Source organism: Amblyomma maculatum, chromosome 4 (assembly GCF_055883805.1).
Source record: "Amblyomma maculatum isolate TAMU_Amacu chromosome 4, ASM5588380v1, whole genome shotgun sequence".
NCBI classification, from domain to species: Eukaryota; Metazoa; Arthropoda; class Arachnida; order Ixodida; family Ixodidae; genus Amblyomma; species Amblyomma maculatum.
In genome coordinates, this window is record NC_139347.1 from 62,320,712 (window position 1) to 62,338,193 (window position 17,482).

At 43.1% G+C, this 17,482-nt stretch overlaps 2 protein-coding genes across 6 annotated transcripts in view; one reads left to right on the plus strand and one right to left on the minus strand.

Annotated features, from left to right (window-relative positions):
• The window catches only part of syd (JNK-interacting protein syd), a 36,868-nt gene extending 25,928 nt beyond the window's left edge, over nucleotides 1-10,940 (plus strand). For 4 of the 5 annotated variants that reach the window (XM_084601714.1, XM_084601711.1, XM_084601715.1 and 1 more), the window contains 10 exons: nucleotides 319-360; nucleotides 993-1,251; nucleotides 1,989-2,069; nucleotides 2,207-2,274; nucleotides 2,863-3,011; nucleotides 3,419-3,590; nucleotides 5,736-5,849; nucleotides 6,580-6,783; nucleotides 8,199-8,339; nucleotides 9,327-10,940. In XM_084601714.1, the coding sequence (XP_084457840.1) occupies nucleotides 319-360; nucleotides 993-1,251; nucleotides 1,989-2,069; nucleotides 2,207-2,274; nucleotides 2,863-3,011; nucleotides 3,419-3,590; nucleotides 5,736-5,849; nucleotides 6,580-6,783; nucleotides 8,199-8,339; nucleotides 9,327-9,466 (1,370 nt within the window). In that variant the 3' untranslated portion in view covers nucleotides 9,467-10,940. The remainder of the gene's footprint in view (nucleotides 1-318; nucleotides 361-992; nucleotides 1,252-1,988; nucleotides 2,070-2,206; nucleotides 2,275-2,862; nucleotides 3,012-3,418; nucleotides 3,591-5,735; nucleotides 5,850-6,579; nucleotides 6,784-8,198; nucleotides 8,340-9,326) is intronic. The other variant, XM_084601713.1, reaches the window with a different exon arrangement.
• Nucleotides 10,941-14,263: 3,323 nt separating this feature from the next.
• Nucleotides 14,264-16,932, minus strand: l(3)07882 (Nucleolar protein 14 homolog l(3)07882). The gene has a single exon (XM_084601717.1). It carries the CDS (start codon nucleotides 16,820-16,822, stop codon nucleotides 14,348-14,350), a length of 2,475 nt encoding a protein of 824 aa, XP_084457843.1. The 5' UTR covers nucleotides 16,823-16,932; the 3' UTR covers nucleotides 14,264-14,347.
• Between the last annotated feature and the right edge of the window lie 550 nt (nucleotides 16,933-17,482).

Here is a 17,482-nt window from a genome sequence, read left to right on the forward strand (position 1 = left end):
AATATCTTGTATAGTTGCTTGAAAGGGCATTTAGCTTGTTCCAAAGGCGTAGCTGTCAGAGCTGTGCAAATATTGAAGTTTTGGTTGTGAATTGAGTATTTTTGAATAATTTTATGGAATAGGAAAAACTCAGATTGTGTGAAAAGCAATTGAAGATACCAGGTTTAGGGTTTTTTTTTTTTTTGTTGCAGGATAGCTTGTTATTGCTGTGACAAGCCTTTACGCTCTGTGCCCATCACCTGAGTTGTAATAGTGATGGAGGGGTGCTAAGGTAAATGGTTACTTAGTATACAAACATCTCCTTTTCTTCACGTCCAGGAGGGGAGGAGGCAGCTGGAGGAGTTGCTGAGGCAGTTGACGGTAAGTGCTTCCGAAGGCTGCTTCTCAGATTCTTTGAATCCAAGGAAGTCACTGGATTCACCTCGGGCTGAAACTGGCAAAAAAATTTATGTGCATCTTAGAGGTTGTGTTAGACGCTGCAGAATGGAGTTTAAACTATCCAAACTGAACTGAATCATCTATTTTATACACATTACCCTTATTGATAGAACTATATTAGATGACTGGGTATTTGCTGAATCTTCTGTGTCTTTCCAGAGATGACTTTTACAACTGCTGGGCCACAATCTTCTGATGTTGTCTGCTTATTGTCCATTTAATTAGTTCACAGGAAGGGAAAGGCGCAGTATCTGTCACACTTGTTTCTGTGGACACCTGAACCGTGCAAAGGAAAGGAGTGAAAGTGGAAAGAATGAAAGAGGAGCTGTAGTAGAGGGCTGCGGAGTAATTTCGATGGTATATCACCTCCATCAAAGTGGAGAGGCAGCGTCCCTGTTGGACAGCGCATGTTAATGATCCCCAGGTGGTTAAGCAAAGGAAGATGCAGTTAATCTCATTCATTAGCACTTTTTGTGTCACATTTTGATTACTACACTGAAATGTTGTTATTTGAGCTCAAGAGGTGACCTGGCATTTACCCATCTGCTGCCCAGCTCTGGAAGAATTAGAGGGAGCTGCCAAGGCTTCCAGTTCCAACCAAGATTCGGCGTCGACAGGAAGCGGTGGCCAAGGCAGCAAAGACCGTGCAGGTGGCGCTCGGCGACCCTGGGTGCTGCTGAATGAAGGCGCCCCACCTGACATTGTCAAAGATGGCATCTCAGATTTGCCCACTGACAACCACCTGGCGTATGATCAGCTGGAGAAAATGTCGAGCGTGCTGCCCACAATGTGGCTGGGATCCCAGAATGGAATGTGAGCAGTTCAGTTGGGCTGTTTCTAGTATGGATTTTGCATATGTGTTTTCTTTCTCTTTTTTGATCCTGGGGAGATCGTCTATTTAGTCATTTTGCCATCAAGGCTAGCTCCTTAATGCAGGAGAGTTCATTTGACACCTGTCAGTGCTGCAAGCAGTACCATGAGCTACACAAAAAATGCTTTTCTCTTGGTGGAACTTGCATGATGCAGAGCTCAAAAGTGCCCAGCTATAAACCAAAGTCCTAGTTTAGGTAGAACCTTCTTATATAGTAAAGTCACTTGAACCGGCAGAAATCTTTACTATATCAGGGTCTTTACTACTACGTATATCAGTTGTTAGTGATATGAACCTGAAGATGCTGTGTGGCAACTAGGGTAAAGTAAAAACATAGTGTTACTCCATGAAAAAAAAAAGTACATTCCAAAATACTTTGCATCCTTCTCTTATCACCTCTTTTTGCAATTTTCTTTTTTTCAGTTGTAAGATTTATTGCTTACACCTTGTGGAAGTACCTCTTTAGCATGAATGCAACGTGCCTACGAATGCAACTCAGTTTGATTTCATGTGAAAACTAAAGCCTTGCATGAGTACGGTGTCGTCTGCCCCTGTTTCTGCCATTTAACTGCTTCAAGTACCATTGTGTGCAATTCTTGCCACCTTTGTTTCAAGGACCAGTTAACAAGTCAATTGGGTTTAAATATATCTTTGTTTGCTTATTTATTTATTTTTTCAGCATCTACGTTCATTCTTCTGTGGCACAGTGGAGGGTGTGCATCGACTCTGTGAAGCTGTGCGACTCAGTACTAAGTATTGTGTGAGTAGCAAAACGTACCCCCCCCCCCCCCCCTCCCACCCCTACCAGTCCTAACTGCAATGAACCATATTACTTTTCTTCTCAGCCTTCCTCTGTTGCTAAACTGTGTTAATTCCTTACTCGCAAATCTTTTTCAGCCATGTCAAAGGCCGGGTGTTTGCAGCCTTGGCTGATGGCACTGTTGCGATCTTCCACCGAAAACAAGGTATGCTGCATTTGAACATATTTTAGCGACTAGAAACCATACTACTTTTTTTAAGCTTAGGGAAGAAAAGCTGCACAGTCAGGTGGAAAAATATATGCTTTGCAAGAGTTGGGAAAACAATTTCATTGCAGCCTAGGCGCTTTTTCAAATAGAGCCTTTTGATAGCTGTTTAGTCTTTGGATACATATCTTATTGCATGGCTAATGCTGTGGTAGGTTACAAGCTGCGTAGAAGCTAATGTTCAGAGGGAAATCTTAATTTCTTTAATGCCTCTTATGGTTTATTGCATTTAATGTACTGTTATCAAACTGCATGCCTTGTAAATAATGCTGAGCGTAATGTGGCATAATGCATATTGCACTCTGATTGCATACTATAGCTTAGTAATAAATGGCCTAGTTTTTGATACCACATTATGCTAATTTTAGGCTTCTCTTTTACATTTCTTCAGATTTCTTGTATATGTAACAAATCTGACTTTGAAATCTGAGGGCCGTTCTTTTGAAGTTGGCTTTTTTAGGGGAGGGGGGATGATGCCTTATGCACACCTTTTTTCAGGACTTGCTAATATCATTGCGTCTTCTACAGATGGCCAATGGGACCTGAGGAACTACCACCTACTCGACCTTGGGAAACCACATCATTCTATACGGTGTATGACGGTCGCGCACACAAAAGTCTGGTGTGGATACAGGAATAGGATACATGTTGTCCACCCCAAGACACTTACCGTGGAGGTCAGTTCAGAGTTGTTGTTTGCTTCACGTTAGCATATAAAGAGAAGGGGCAAAAGCAAAGTGGTTGTTTGAAACTGGTTCTCGGCGCTTGGACACACTAATAGAAAAAAAAAAAAAAAAGTAAGAACAGACAGGACGAACAGAACGCCATAATGTGCGTGTGGTAAACTATTGCGCACCTTTGACCACTTGTGCATTCCTTTTGTTCCGTCATTTTGCTCAACACCTGGTTACAGGGGTTCACACTTCTGTGCAAGCTGTATTCTGTTTTATTTGTTGCTTCTCTTTTGTGTGGAGATTTCAGTTCCTTTCAGCTCTTTGTACTGCTTTGCTGTTCTTTTTTATTTTTACATATGTCTGAGGAATCTTGTATTCCCATGAAATACCATCTCCCGTGTGGCTTTCAGCACTCCTTTGATGCCCATCCGCGGAAGGAGAGCCAGATTCGACAGATGGCCTGGGTTGGCGATGGAGTATGGGTGACCATACGGCTTGACAGTACACTGCGGCTATACAACGTCCACACGTACCAGCACCTTCAGGATATTGACATCGAGCCTTACGTTTCCAAGATGCTGGGTATGCAGCCTTCTTTGCAGTTGGACTTTCTCTAGCAGTTCTTGCCCTCGCACTGCTCATTTTTTTTTTATTGGTGTTTATTTTTTTCATTCTGCATCGATTTATGTAGAAAAAGCACTAGCATAGCCTTCTTTCGGTCTACAGTGCCCCACAGCAATGGTGGAGTGGTTAGGGCGCTCGACTGTAGTGCCCAAGGATGCGGGATCGAATCCCGGCCGCGGCGGCTGCTTATCGATGGAGGTGGAAAGCATGGCGCCTATGTGCTGTGCGATCTCGGTGCACGTTAAAGAACCCCAGGTTTTCGAAATTTCCCGAGTCCTCCACTACGGCGTCTCTCATAGCCTAAGTCGCTTAGGAATGTTAAACCCCATAAACCAAAAAACAAAAACAAAATTCTTTCAGTCTACTAAGTGCACAAGTTAGTTTTTTCTGTTTCCTCACTTGTCAAAAACATGACCAAATTATACAAGCAGCAGAAACAACTTTGTTCTGTTAAGGGATTTTGATTAATGTTTTGACCTGGAATGGAGAACCCAGTCCTGGCTTTGTTATGGGTGAATTCTATTCGTGTTTAAAGGGCCACAGAAACGGTCACCAAGGAGACTAAGGAATGCCAGCATACCGATAAATATTGAACCACCCACCTTCCTCCTGAAAATATTTTGATCTAGCTTGTGCAACACCTGCGATAATCAGCGACTAAAAACTACCCTCCTCACCTTTCCTTTCACCTTGTGTGCCAGAGTGGTTGCAAGCTAGGTCGATGCTACACTCATAAATATGTTACGCGAGTTTACTTTTGTTTGCCACAATGGCGCGCTCCCTCGTTTTTCGGTGTTTGCCCACGAGTCTGCGAGTCCTGCCCTTTTTCGTCCCTGAGCCCGAGCATGATGCCAGCTGGGATGGGTTTTTACTTTGCCTCTCAAGACCATGTTGTTTGAAAGCTGTGCACTGAATTTTTCGATAATGGTCAAAGCAATTGGCGGGGTTACCGGACTCTGTGTTTCATCATGGTTTGCCTACAGGAATGCAGTAGTATTGTGCATTTTATCATGAAGGATTTAGAAAATATTCCCGCCTCAACCACTGGGTTGTTTCTGAGGAAACTGTGCACGGAGTTTCCATATTGCAACAAGTTTTGTCTAGTAAGCTTGATTACTGGATTTGCCTAGTTTGGCCATGCATGATGCGAATCTGTAATCGTTTGCTCCGAGGTCTGGACTTGGGTCCCGCACTTGTGTGCCGAAAAATCATTTTTGGCCCTCCTGCTTAGGATAGCAAAACACATGTTAGCTCAGAAAGACATACATGTTTACTATTCAGTGTTATGCATTTTTAATACCAGTTACTGTAGGTACAAGTGGACTGATTGAAAAACGTGAGTACATGAAACAATACTTTTTTTTTTTTTACTGACTAATGCACTAAAAACAAAGCTGCTTCTGCATTGTTTAGATGAAATGTTGATCTCTGTTAATGCCCGGTGGTTTATGGTTCCAGTGGATAGCTGTCTGGAACTGGCACTCTAGAAGAATAAAATAAAAAATAAATGAAGTTTTGTGTGCTGTGTGCCGAGAGGCTGGTAATATTTAGAAAAATAGTTGTTGGATATTAGTTCACCAGCTTGCTAGTGAACACATCCTAGCAGTATTTTGATGCACACCATCCCTGACAATTTTAACCGAAGAACTTTCTTAAAATTTATTACAAAATTGAGATACCTTGTATATTGAGCTTTACAGTTTGCTTTGGTTTCATGAAATTTTCTTTCCTTAAAAAGGGGAAGGGTGTAACACCATCTTCAGTATTTCGTGCTTAAAAATTCTGCATGGCAGTGTGTTGTCGGCATAAATTGAAACACAAAAGCAATTTACATGCTGTCACTCTTTTTAATGCGGAGCATTAAAGGCCTTGCTCTCCAGGCAATCTGGCATCAGCATTGTGCATTGGCAGTCCGCATAGGTGTATGTACGAATGGGAAGAGAGTACGTTTTCTGGTTTCGAAATTTTCATGTGTACCAGCATTGCATTTCGTTGTTTATTTCATTATGCAAAGGGCAATTCATTGAAAAATTTTCACTTGAAGAGTAGCGTATATTAGTCTTGTGTTCAGTGCATATTTGCCCGGTTGTGTATATTTTTCAGGTACGGGTAAGCTTGGCTTTTCATTTGTGCGCATCACGGCTTTGCTGATTTCCTGCAATCGACTTTGGATGGGCACTGGCAATGGCGTCATCATCTCTGTTCCCCTGTCTGAAAGTAAGCCACAGATTTCGGCATCGTTTTTGGTGACTACCATTAACAGTGTGAATGTGCCTCTGCCTCATGATCTGCAGAATTCTTAAAACGGGGTGAATAGAGGCAAACGTTTGCCTGAGGAGAGATTTCTGTTTGGCTTTTTGATGCATAGCTTCTGTAGAAGGGTTTGTCATTGCAAAAAACTCTGGGACAGTGGTTGTGTTGTGTGCTTTTCTGTATGTTCACACATCTTTGCATGAAAGTGGTGGCTCTTTTTTGCTTGTACAACAGTAGATTGGAAGATGAGGCATAGCATTTTGAGAAAAATGCAAGCTCCTTATGTTCCTAGAGCCTACTTGACACATTTTTTAACAGTGGCCAGGTGTAGTCCATTCCTATGTGCTGACGGTGCAACACAAACTCTTGTAACGTTGCATATGTTAAATTGTTAATGGTCATGCTAGTGGTAAGAAGAAAAGTTGTTTAGAAGTGTGAGGATGCTGTTACTCATGAATCAGGTAGGCTTTCTCATCAGATTCCTTTCACCCCTAGTTCCAACAATTTACTGCTGAAGTTGTTTTCATTCAAGCCTTAACTGCATTGACTAGGAGTCAGTTTGGCTAACAAGGCATTGGAGTTGGTGACATTCACATCCACATGTTTAAGCAGTTCCAGGTGCGCAGCGCTTAGACTATGATGCCCCAATTGGGACAGCCTCTTTACCTGTCTGCCTGCGCCTTTTGCGTCCCAGCAGGGAACAAACAGGGAGTGACGTCGGCTTCGACCACGCCATCAGCGAGCGGAGTGCGGATGCCTGGCGCCGTTGTTCGGGTGTACAGTGACAGTCGCGAGAACATCACCACGGGAAGCTTTGTGCCCTACTGCTCCATGGCCCAGGCACAGCTCTCCTTCCATGGGCACAGGGATGCGGTCAAGTTTTTTGTAGCCGTTCCCGGTGAGTACCCGTTGTACCCGTTCCTTGTACAGCCACAGGTAAAGTGCCCAAACGTTCTGCTGTCCCTGAGGCTGCAGTTTAATTTAGCATGGAGAGGCTTTACACATCGGTAGCAGAGATGATTTTGTTTGTCAGAGTGTAAGTTTTTCATAATGTTTACCTTTGTAAAATAATGTACCCCTGTTGGATGTTGTCTATTGTTTGAGCTTGCTTATTTTAAGCTCGTGGAGGTTTGTAAAAGCTCTTCGAAAAATTGGTTTTCAGAATATGACTTAAAGTAGCGTTTTATATGCCTAATGGCACACAGCGGACACAAGTTGTGTTTTAATACATATGCAAACATGCACGCATACTATAGGAGAATTGATGCTGTGTTTCATGCAGTTTCACAGGTTGTTATCGTATAACAATGAGGTCGTCGTTGAAACTATGGCAACAATATTGTCCAAATGCTGGCATAAAAGCAGTGCTTTAATATTTGCAAATGCAGTTAAACCTCTATGTAGTGAACCTCCATGTAGCGAATTTCTCGATATTACGAAGTGAATGTATTTGAAAACATGTAACGAACATGTTGCGGCAGTTGACTTTGATATAACGAACTCGCGGTGCCAGCTGTCTCTTAACTAGTGCTGAGTTAGTGGAAATTTGTCAGAACCTCGCAAGTTTCAGGGCGATAAAACACAAACTGAAGTGAGAGGAACGCCTACTATAGCAACGAGAGACCGCAGTTGATACAACGCGCCGTGTTTCAGCGCCGATGCCGCATCTCCGTGGCAGACGAAGCAGTCTCCGCTGCTTTCACTGTCGGAATATGGCACTATAATAGTTCATGCTTAAAAGCTGCAAAAAATAACAAAAAAAGACACGGGGCGAGCAGTGTGTGTCCATTGCTTCCACGCGATTGCTCTTGGGTTCCCGCGTGTCGGTAGCGGGAACAGCGGAGAGCGTTGGCGACACGAGGCAGAGTTGGTTTCTATGGGCAACGGGGGTGGGTGAGCGCGCGCGCCATGCGCGCGGGGTGTAGGGGGCCGAAAGTGACTCAATCCTTCTCCACCCTCTTTCCCCGCTCCCTCGTAGACGCGTCGCGCGAGCCGCAGAGGAGGTGGAGGCTGCCGCCGCAGTCGCGCCGCGCTATCCGCGCGATCACGAAACATCCGCTTCTATGACTTCAAATAATTCTGATTTACTGTGAACACTTTTAAGTTGGCTTCCCTTCTTAATCTGGTTTTCGTCCTACATTGTCCTTTTGGGTTTTCACGCGCAAACTGCATTTAACGAAAACCTGGAAGTAACGAAAAATTGCGGGCATTTTACAATTTCGTTATAACCAGGTTTAACTGTATAGCATCAACCCTGTCTTGAAATCGCTTGCAAGTTGCCGTAACAAAGTTGCCATTTCTGCCTTTTCTCAGGCACTGGCGGAATGATCTCCTCAGACATGAAGGGGACGCCCGAGGAAAAGGCTGCAGACATAGCACTGGGTTCTGAAGATGCATCGCCCAAATGCATGCTTGTTCTGTCTGGCGGTGAAGGCTACATTGACTTCAGAGTTGGTTAGTTATTACTGTTCATTTTGCTCTTATGTTCAGTTTAATTTTTGCATGTGCTTGAACTTGCTACAGTGTTCATTTACAAAAATGTCTGGCAGACACGTGGGGCATGGCATAGTTGTCTAGGCACTTGTTAAGGCAAAAGCCTTTAACAGCTCATACTGTAGGCCACGATTCTGTCACACATTTTCGTCTCACTATAGCTAATGTGACGTCACATCTGGTTAGGCGGCAATTTTGAAAATTTAGTCAGCAGGGGTCTGGTCAATAAAACTGATGACGACATCAACGTAAATAATTAAATTAGTAGTGCTGATACCATAACATTAATTGGTCATTAATTAGTAATTAATTATTTAATAATCCTATCTGCACCAAGAATAGAACCTCCATCCCTCGGATCCCCAGCCGAGCGCTTTAACCAACTGCGCCACGCCCGGGATCGTGGAACGCACATCATAATTCTCCTTGTCTACCTTGAGGAATATAGTAGCGATGACAATGACGCTGCAATTAGTGAGAGTGACAATGATGGCATTAGCCATGATAATGATGGTGCATTTAGTTGATAATGATAACGAGAGCAAACTTGATGCACTGTGTGCACCAGCAATGCTCAGGCTTTCTCATTTCTGTAGTGTAGATTCCACAGTGCTCTCAGAAATTTTTGTCACTCTAATCGGGAGAAGTTGTTGGCAGCTCTGGAATTGTTTGACAGAATAGCCTTGTAATCGGCTGCAGTCATTGAGTGCACTTTACTTAGCAAATTAAAATAGACGTTGCTTCTGAAAGTATTTAATTTCAAGGCACCTAAAATTCGAGCATCATGCACGAGCTCTGGTGCCGCCAATTTCTGAACCTGCATGATTGACCGTGAACTAGCCGGGCTATTCTGTCAAGAATAAGGCCAGACAGTTGATGGAGAGAGCATCTGGAAACTTTATCTGACAGAGTGTGTGTTGCTGACAGTGCTCATGTTTCTTCTTAAAGGGGATGGTGAAGAAGATGATTCAAGTGGTGACCGTATTGCGACGGGCGTTGGGACTTCTGCGGAGAAGAAACTTCACCAGGGTGTAGCCAAGGGCGAACGTAGCCATCTCATCGTTTGGGAAGTGGCCCTGAACGAGTGATTGTTAATGTCCACGAGGTCACAGGACTGCTTGCTATGGCAAGCCACCGAGGGACACTGCGGCTACTTTCCATTTCTCCTTGTTGCCGCTCGGTTGCCATGGTCAGGCTCATCTGAAGTCTTCAAAGTGCTGGTAGCATTTTTTTTATGCTGACTTTTTGCCAGACCTTGTTTTTAAGAGAGAGAGCATTTCAAAATGTGTATCAAGCTTTTAAAGGGACACTATTTGCTTGGTTCAATCAGTGCCCTCTAGTTTTTAACTATTTTGATGAAAGCATTTCACTTTTCAACGCACTCAGTTGGTTGGTCACGATAGCGTGCAGTTATATAACTGCACTGTTTGGAAAACATTGTGTACAGTCTTCTTGAGATTTTTGTTTTCAGCCCCCCCCCCACCCCCCCCCTTTTTTTTATCTGCTGAATCACTTTGTGAGGCAGGATGTCAAGTTTTTCAAGCGAATGGGACGGGTGATGTGAAAGTGATACCGCTTTAAGGATGTACTGCTCTACTTCTGAAAGTGATATAAGAGGTGCATTGAGTGCATTTCACCAAGTTATTAAATGATATATGAGCCTTTGACATGTTGCAGATGTCTCTGCATCGGAGATAAAAAAAACAAAAACTGAGCTCGACAAATGCTTCTACGTATTGCGCCACATCGGCTTATAAATACTATAAATACATAGATGTAGCATACCTCATTCAGAAGTATACAAATATTATATATATGTATATGCTTACAGTGCGTGCAGTCAGAAAGGCGTTTTATTTTTAACTGACCTATTGTTTTTAGTGTTCGTTCTCTCTTCTATTGGGCTCCATGTAAAGTACTTTATATTTATACCCGCAGCGTGTATCTGCATGATGCGCACATGTACAGTAGCTTTAATTTGCCTCTTCCTGTGATAACGCTGCCTCAAGCCTTGTACGTGTAATCTAATACATAGCGTACGTTTCCCTAGAAGAGCTTTCCACTGTCTTGATTAATTAAGAAATGGCTTGAGTGTAGGAGGAGCGCTTGCTTTTTCATCTTTTTTTATGTGGCATTATAAATGTTTTGCTCATCCTAACGTTCCCAGCTTTTCTACAAAATTTAGTCATAGACATGTTGGGATTCTAGTGACTTATCCCGAAAGGCAAAAAGTGCCCTTTTATATGACCATTTTATTTTATTTTTCTAGACCAAAAATGTCCCTCGTTAGGTTTATGAATTTAGTTCTCTTCTATGAAGTGCTCACACTTGCCGTTTACAACAAGATTGCATCCTTGTTTGATTAGTTATGGTGACATGCTGTATGGAATGCATACTGTGCAAGTATGCCTGTTCAAAGAATGTGCTTCTTTTTTTTGCCCGTGTTTATGAGTGAGTGGGTGATCAATGCTAACGAATTTATAAAGGAGGCAGCGTTTGAGGGCATAGACTTGCAGATGTGGAATGGTTTTTAAGCCTGAATAAAAAAGAATCGAGGCCAAACTGTCTGGTTTTTTTTCTTTACATGAAAGTTTCTATAGACCTGGGAACTATATTTCCTTGATGAGAGCTTTATTAACCTGCGGTAGTCACTAAACCTTGGCCACAACAGGGCCATTTGACTACTAGGTGCATTATTATGGGTTAATTAGTGTGGTGAGCAGAAATTTAGTGCATATAAAAATTCTAGCTATCAATTTCACATCGGGTGAGTTACTTTTCTTAAGAAACACAAAGAAATGCGAAAAATTTGTCTGCTACAGATTTACAGTTGCAATTTTCTTCCACTGCTTAGTTATTTCAAAGTAATTGCTGTACATGCTACCATAGTTTATTCACTACCTTTTAGAATTGCGATATCATTAATTTCACTGCATCATTGTAAAAATTATGTGGCCTCCATATGTGCATGGGAGCACAGAAATAAACATACCTGGAAGGTAAGAGTGTGCTCTCAAGATTACTTAGCCAGCACAGGTTGGCTATTGCAAGTATGTCCTGCAGGTGATCTCAGGTGCGTTTGAATGCATTTACAGTCTTGCCTCGTTAATAAGGACACTTTGGTTCCGGATAAAAACTGTGCATATAGCAAGTTGTCCATAATAATGAATTGTGTATAAAAATATTAAAGCACAAGCTATAATTATCGATCTGCTTTTTTTCTAATGGTGGGCACTGAAGTTGAAGCTATAGTCATAATTTGGGGAACTATACAAGCCAACATGGTCACCTTTATGCCTGAAATAAAGTATTGTAACTTGATGCGTCTAGCGGTAGATATGCCTTATGACGTCTTATGGATAAATGGAAACTTCTCGTACAACTGTTCACATTTCGCGAATTGCTACTACATAAAATCAGCATTCATTTGGCCAAAAGCTGCTTAATTTGACCTTCTGCTGTACACAAGCTGCTGAGAGAATTTTCTTCACAGCCATTCATGCGAGACGGAAAATGGTAGGGTGCATTGGCTAGCTAGGCAACTTCGCACTGTAAACGTGAAACAAGGTAAGAAAGTGGGCATTACTTAATGATTTTCACTTACTAATTGCTTTCTTTAGTAGCACGCAAAGTGCAGAAAATGAAACATTTCGGCCGGGGAGTAGAGAATGGGTTCTCATTTCTGTCCATATTAATGCAAGAGACCTACATGGGTCCCAATGGGCTCTGTGCATTTTCCTCTTGTTCATTGTAAGGAAAGCGAGCTTCCATATTAATAAGGCATAAATAGGTTAAAACGTTTGGTCTCCAGAAATGTTGTCCATAATTCGAGCTGTCCATACTAACGGGGGTAATAATGTCATAATAACGAGGCACGACTGTAACACATCACTCATTACTTATCTGTGTTTTGTTGCATCACGAAGTGCTACAAAACCTGTGCAGTTAATAAGATTGTGTGTAAAGGCTGCCAATGGGCTTGCAAACGACAAGCCACTATGTGCACTGTGCGTGTTGACACATCTCACGGTGGGCTCATAAAAAGCCTTTCCCAGTTTTTTTCTTGCGCTGCAAGTCGCATTTTGTGTGCTAACATGTCACAAAACAGAGTAGAGTTGACATTACGCTGGTCTTGTGATTATGCAGTATGTTGTACTAAGACAAATAAACTAGTAAAGTAAGCTCGGATAGTCTCGTTGATAGGAATTTTTACGTGTCGAAAAACGATCCGTATCATCAAAATAACAAAAATCAGCATGCAGAAGCATGGAAAAGGCATTCACGCAGATCTGTCGCGGAGGAGTGTTGCGAATTTGCGGACTTTATCCACGATGCACTCTGGTCGGAGAATTCAACCTACAAACCAAAAAGTCCTTCTACCGCGTTATGTTGCCTTTGCCCCTTGTTATGTACACTTCGTTCTTTGACAGCTAATTAACTCAATTGCTCACTTAACACTCTGCAGCTCCAAGATCTGCTTTTTACGTCACATCCAGGGTTACCCGTTCTCAACCTTGCATGCCTTGCCAAAGTCCATTCTGCTAATCTTCACTGATGTAAATTTGTTCTGTAATCCATGCTGCTCTGTTTCCGTCTTAACATAACCTCAAACTATCCTTTCCATAGTCATGCCTTAGTCGACAGTTGTAGCAGTCCTGCCTATATCCATATGCAAAGAAGTATTCAGCTGACTGGATGTATCGACATTGTGGATCCTGCACTCTACGACTATGGTTCCTGCTATGACCTTGCAAGGCTTTACTTTGGATGGAAGGGAAAGGTGCACCACCCACCGTGTGGTGTGCTCACACTGCTGTGTCATTATTACAAGGATTAGTGCAGTGAAGGTGCTTCCTTGTAATTTCTCAATTCGTGGGCATGTTTTAAACACTGTGCTAGTCCAACTACCAAGCCAAGAAAAACATACTATTCTGGAAACCAAACCATGTGGGAGTTAAAATAAATACAGAAACCTCTAGACTCTCTTGTGAATGCGAGTAGCTTTGAAGCATGAAGTATTTTGATCTACAAATGCTGTGTTAGTCGTAGCCATTTCACATTGCACTGACGTCTCGATCGAGACCACTGCTGGCTATACACGCTTCATGTGTACCCGACTTTGCCTTCTTCGATCCACTGCCATTGTGCAAATGATGCTATATAGTTAATTGCAAGATGGTACATGATACGATTAAGCACACAGATATTGGAGGAAAAGGAAAAAAACAGTTGTCACCAGGTACAGTGCCATTGTAATGCCACACACAACTGTCCTGTGAAGCTGCTAGTGCCATTTGTTATGGAATTTTGAGCAAAACATGCTCCGTCAGGTTTTGGTTCTTAAGAAGATCGAGCTGAAAAGGAGTCCAGCTTCGAAACATGGAAAATATGGGGCCCTGTTCCAAAGAGCATGATTCGTAGCATTTTGCTTTCACATTTTCAGATGTAACAGGGTTACAGAATGCACTTAATTACTAGCCGTTACATACCTTGCGCATGTATAATGTGCAGGTGCAGACATAAGCAACTGAGCACAATATTTAGTTCCACGTGCAACCATTCCTTCACTGTGTGAGATGATGATCAAGATCAATGTTTTTGGACCAAAAGAAAGTGCAGCATGCATATACCACAGCTAAAAGCTTTAATTAGGCAAACCACAAAAAATGTTATAACTTAATAGCATGCTCTATTTACTTATTTTCAGCTTGCTAATAAAGGTGCTCTGGATCTCCGTCAGGTTTATTCGAGGTAAGAATAGTTCCGAGTCTATGCCTGTCTAGGCATGTTCCTTGCAGTGGCCATCTTCAGTGCCACTCACATCAGAAGCGCATAGTAGCTTTTTCACGCCACAGAGCGACACAGTACTCAATAAATACCAACACTGCAAGCATGACATTCATATATTTACATGCAGACTTTTGAATTCAAATGAGGTTCAGTACAATGTTGGATGCCTACTAAATTATTTACATGCGATTAGACAGTTTTTCTTTCTTCCGCTTGAGAGCCTTGAATTCGCCTTCCTGGTTGGCCAGTTCCCTGTAGATGCGCTTCACCTTCTCTTTTCGTTCTGCGTCCTTTTCTATGCGCTCTTTGAGGATGTGATGAGCCAAAAACTGGTTGTCTCTGCGGACCTCCCGCATAGCTCCTTTCATCTCCTTCTTGTACTGGTAGTTCAACTTCTTCATCTCCACTTTCTTCTCACCTCCCGTGAAGTGCTTGCGGCCATCAAACTTCATGCTGAATTTAGGCTCCAAAAGCTGCTTCATTGGCGGTGGCTTCTTGCTGGGCCTAAGTGGCTTGCGTTCGACCTTGCGGCCAAGCTGAGCCAATGTGCTTCCTATCGAGTCCTTCAGTTTTTCTGGGTAAGGGGCATCCATGAGCTTCTGGCACACGATCGAGAGGGAATCTGCGATTTCGGGGTATGAAGGGAGTGCTTCGTACAAACTTGCACATTTTTGAACAAGCTTCACGCTGGCATAGACAACTTTTACCTTGAGGTCATTGTTCCAATTGAGTTGGTCGATCCCCAACACTTTCAAAGGAAGTTTAAACTCGCAGCTGTTCAGAGCCTTTGCACTCTCTTCATCTTCAAGCTTCAAGGCATCATGACAAAGAAGCCTTGCCAGAAAGGTGAGAAGCTCAGGTGCAAACCGCTTAGAATATGACACATATTCAAGGAATACATTGGCAACAAAGGCACCTCGCAGGAAATCTGCAGGGTCCTTGAGTCCACAACAAGTCAACATTTGACTTGCAAAGAGCATTGCTGGCGTTGCAACCACATGTGAAAAGTCTGAAGCAGAGTAACACTGCCCCACAAGCTTTAGAAACACAAGCGTACTGAAACTAGGGAACGACACGCCGAATTTAGCCTTTCTGTTTAAAAGGCCTTGAAGCTCCTCCTGCTTTTCAGAAATCACATCAACAAGGAAGCGGCCACAGGTTAAAGGGGACAGCTGCACCAAAGTATATATATGAGGACATAGTTTATCTACTAACTGTATGTCCACGTCTGCTGTGTCACTGATGTGCTGAAGGAGGAACACAAAAAGCATTTCAAGCTTCTTGCGCGATGCTGCACTTGTTTTGTTGGAATTAATCATTCGCCCGATGAGGGCAGACTTTTCATCTGCAGTCTTTTTTTCTAGCAACCTTGAAAACTCTTCTTCAGTATCGGGCACGTTAGCAACAGCTGCAGGCTTTTGCTGGTCTTCAAACTTCTCTTTAGACTTTATGTCCACTTTGGAAGGTTCGCGCTTCTTTGCAACATCTTTGACAGGCAGAGCTGTTGTGTTCGAATTGTGTGGCAAGTTTTTAGTCTCATCCTCGGATACTTTGCTGTCACTACCAACATCCTCGTCTGATTTTAGATCGGCATAGCTATCCTCATCAGACTCTTCCTCTTCAGAACTGCTCTTGTCACTCTGTGTCTTCGTTAAATCAACACTGACAGGGCCAGATTCCTCCTCATTTTGCTCCTCTTCATCGCTGTCACTCGCCTCCGTGATTCCAGTGATGCGCACACGCTTATAGAAGCTGTCGTCCAGATCATCAGCAGAAGTGAACTGCCTATTAACCTCTTTTTTTGCCGCCATCCCTAGTGCTCTGAGTTTTCGTTCCTGCTCCAACTTTTCTAGATGTTTCCTCTCCTCACGAGCAACCTCGTCTTCCGTTTTCACCCTTTCGGAGGCCTGCCCAGCCAACGGTGCGAACCTTAGCTGTTTTACTAGCATGTCGTAGTCATCCGTGCTAGCCTCCTTGTCTCCGGCGGGGGGCTTCTTATTCTTTGAAGCAGCTAGGAGACCTTGAAATTCTTTCCAGTCAGAGTCAAGTTTCTCAGTGAGCTCGAAGTTCTCGTCCTTCTCAACCTGCCTCTCGTGCTTTAGCTTTTTTGACTCTGCAATAAGCTTCTCGATGGCTTCCTTCCTCGATTTCGCTGCATCGCTGCTGGGATCGGCCTTCGTGAGAAATCCCCCGAAATTGGTCTTGTCGGCGAAGTCTTGTCCGAGCTTGTCGTAGAGATCTTCGTCGTCACTACGAGGATCGTCGTGGGTTGCCATATCGTTAATAGACTTGCCGAGATGCGTCAGCTCTTCCTCTTCATTGAGGCTGAAGACACTTTTTTTCTGAGAAATTTTACGCTCCTGGGCCAGTCGGGCTGCCATTTTATCGTCACGATTCATGGCGGAGTCGAATTCACCGATCCTTTTGTCCATGAAAGCGCTAGATTTATTCCGCAAGACATATTCCTGCAGTAGGGTCTCCTTGCGTTTCTTGATTGCCTTGTTTCGAGAAACACCAAGAAGGCCGCGGTCGCTCTTCGACTTCCTGCCAAGCACATCATGTTTCTGTCTGTTCACTTTTACTTCAAATGGATTAATCTTTTCCGGTTCTTTCACTGGTTTAGTACCACGCTTCGCCTTCGCCTTTACCTTCATGTTGCCGCCACGTGCTGCGCAGCGGCCAGTCCACCACTTCGCACGCGTTTACACACTCACACACGCATGACACGCGCACACACCTGACAAATGAGGCGGCCTGGTGCGAGGGTAGCAAAATGTTCTTTTGACGACATAGAGTTTCTTACTCTTACCTAGAGGGAAAGCTGTGCTGCCGTCTATGGGCGTTTACATGGAGCTTCCAGATGGCCAGTTCAGCCACCATGGGCGCTCAAAGCATCATGGGCCGGTGAGCTACCGAGTGCAGAACTACAACTTTTGGCCAAAACTAATGCAAAGATAAACGTTGTTCTACCGTAAATAATGCCCTAAGATTGAATATTGTGACTATAAATTGTAAAGAGAGAGAGAAACAGCATGTCAGTGTGATATTTATCCAATATAAGCGATGGCTCTTTCTCCTATTGGCTTAGTTTTGAGCAGCACAAATACCAATATTTCGCACTTAATAGGCAAATTTTGAAATAAAAAAACGTTATAAAAATATTTATGGTTGTGCAATCACTTAAGAAAGTTTTTAGTGGCATTTTGGGAAACAAAAACCATTTATTGGCGACGTCTGCTTTTGAGCCTTCGCTACTATGGCTTTCGCAGTCTATGTACGCACCTTCAAATGATGATGATGACGAAAAAGAAACA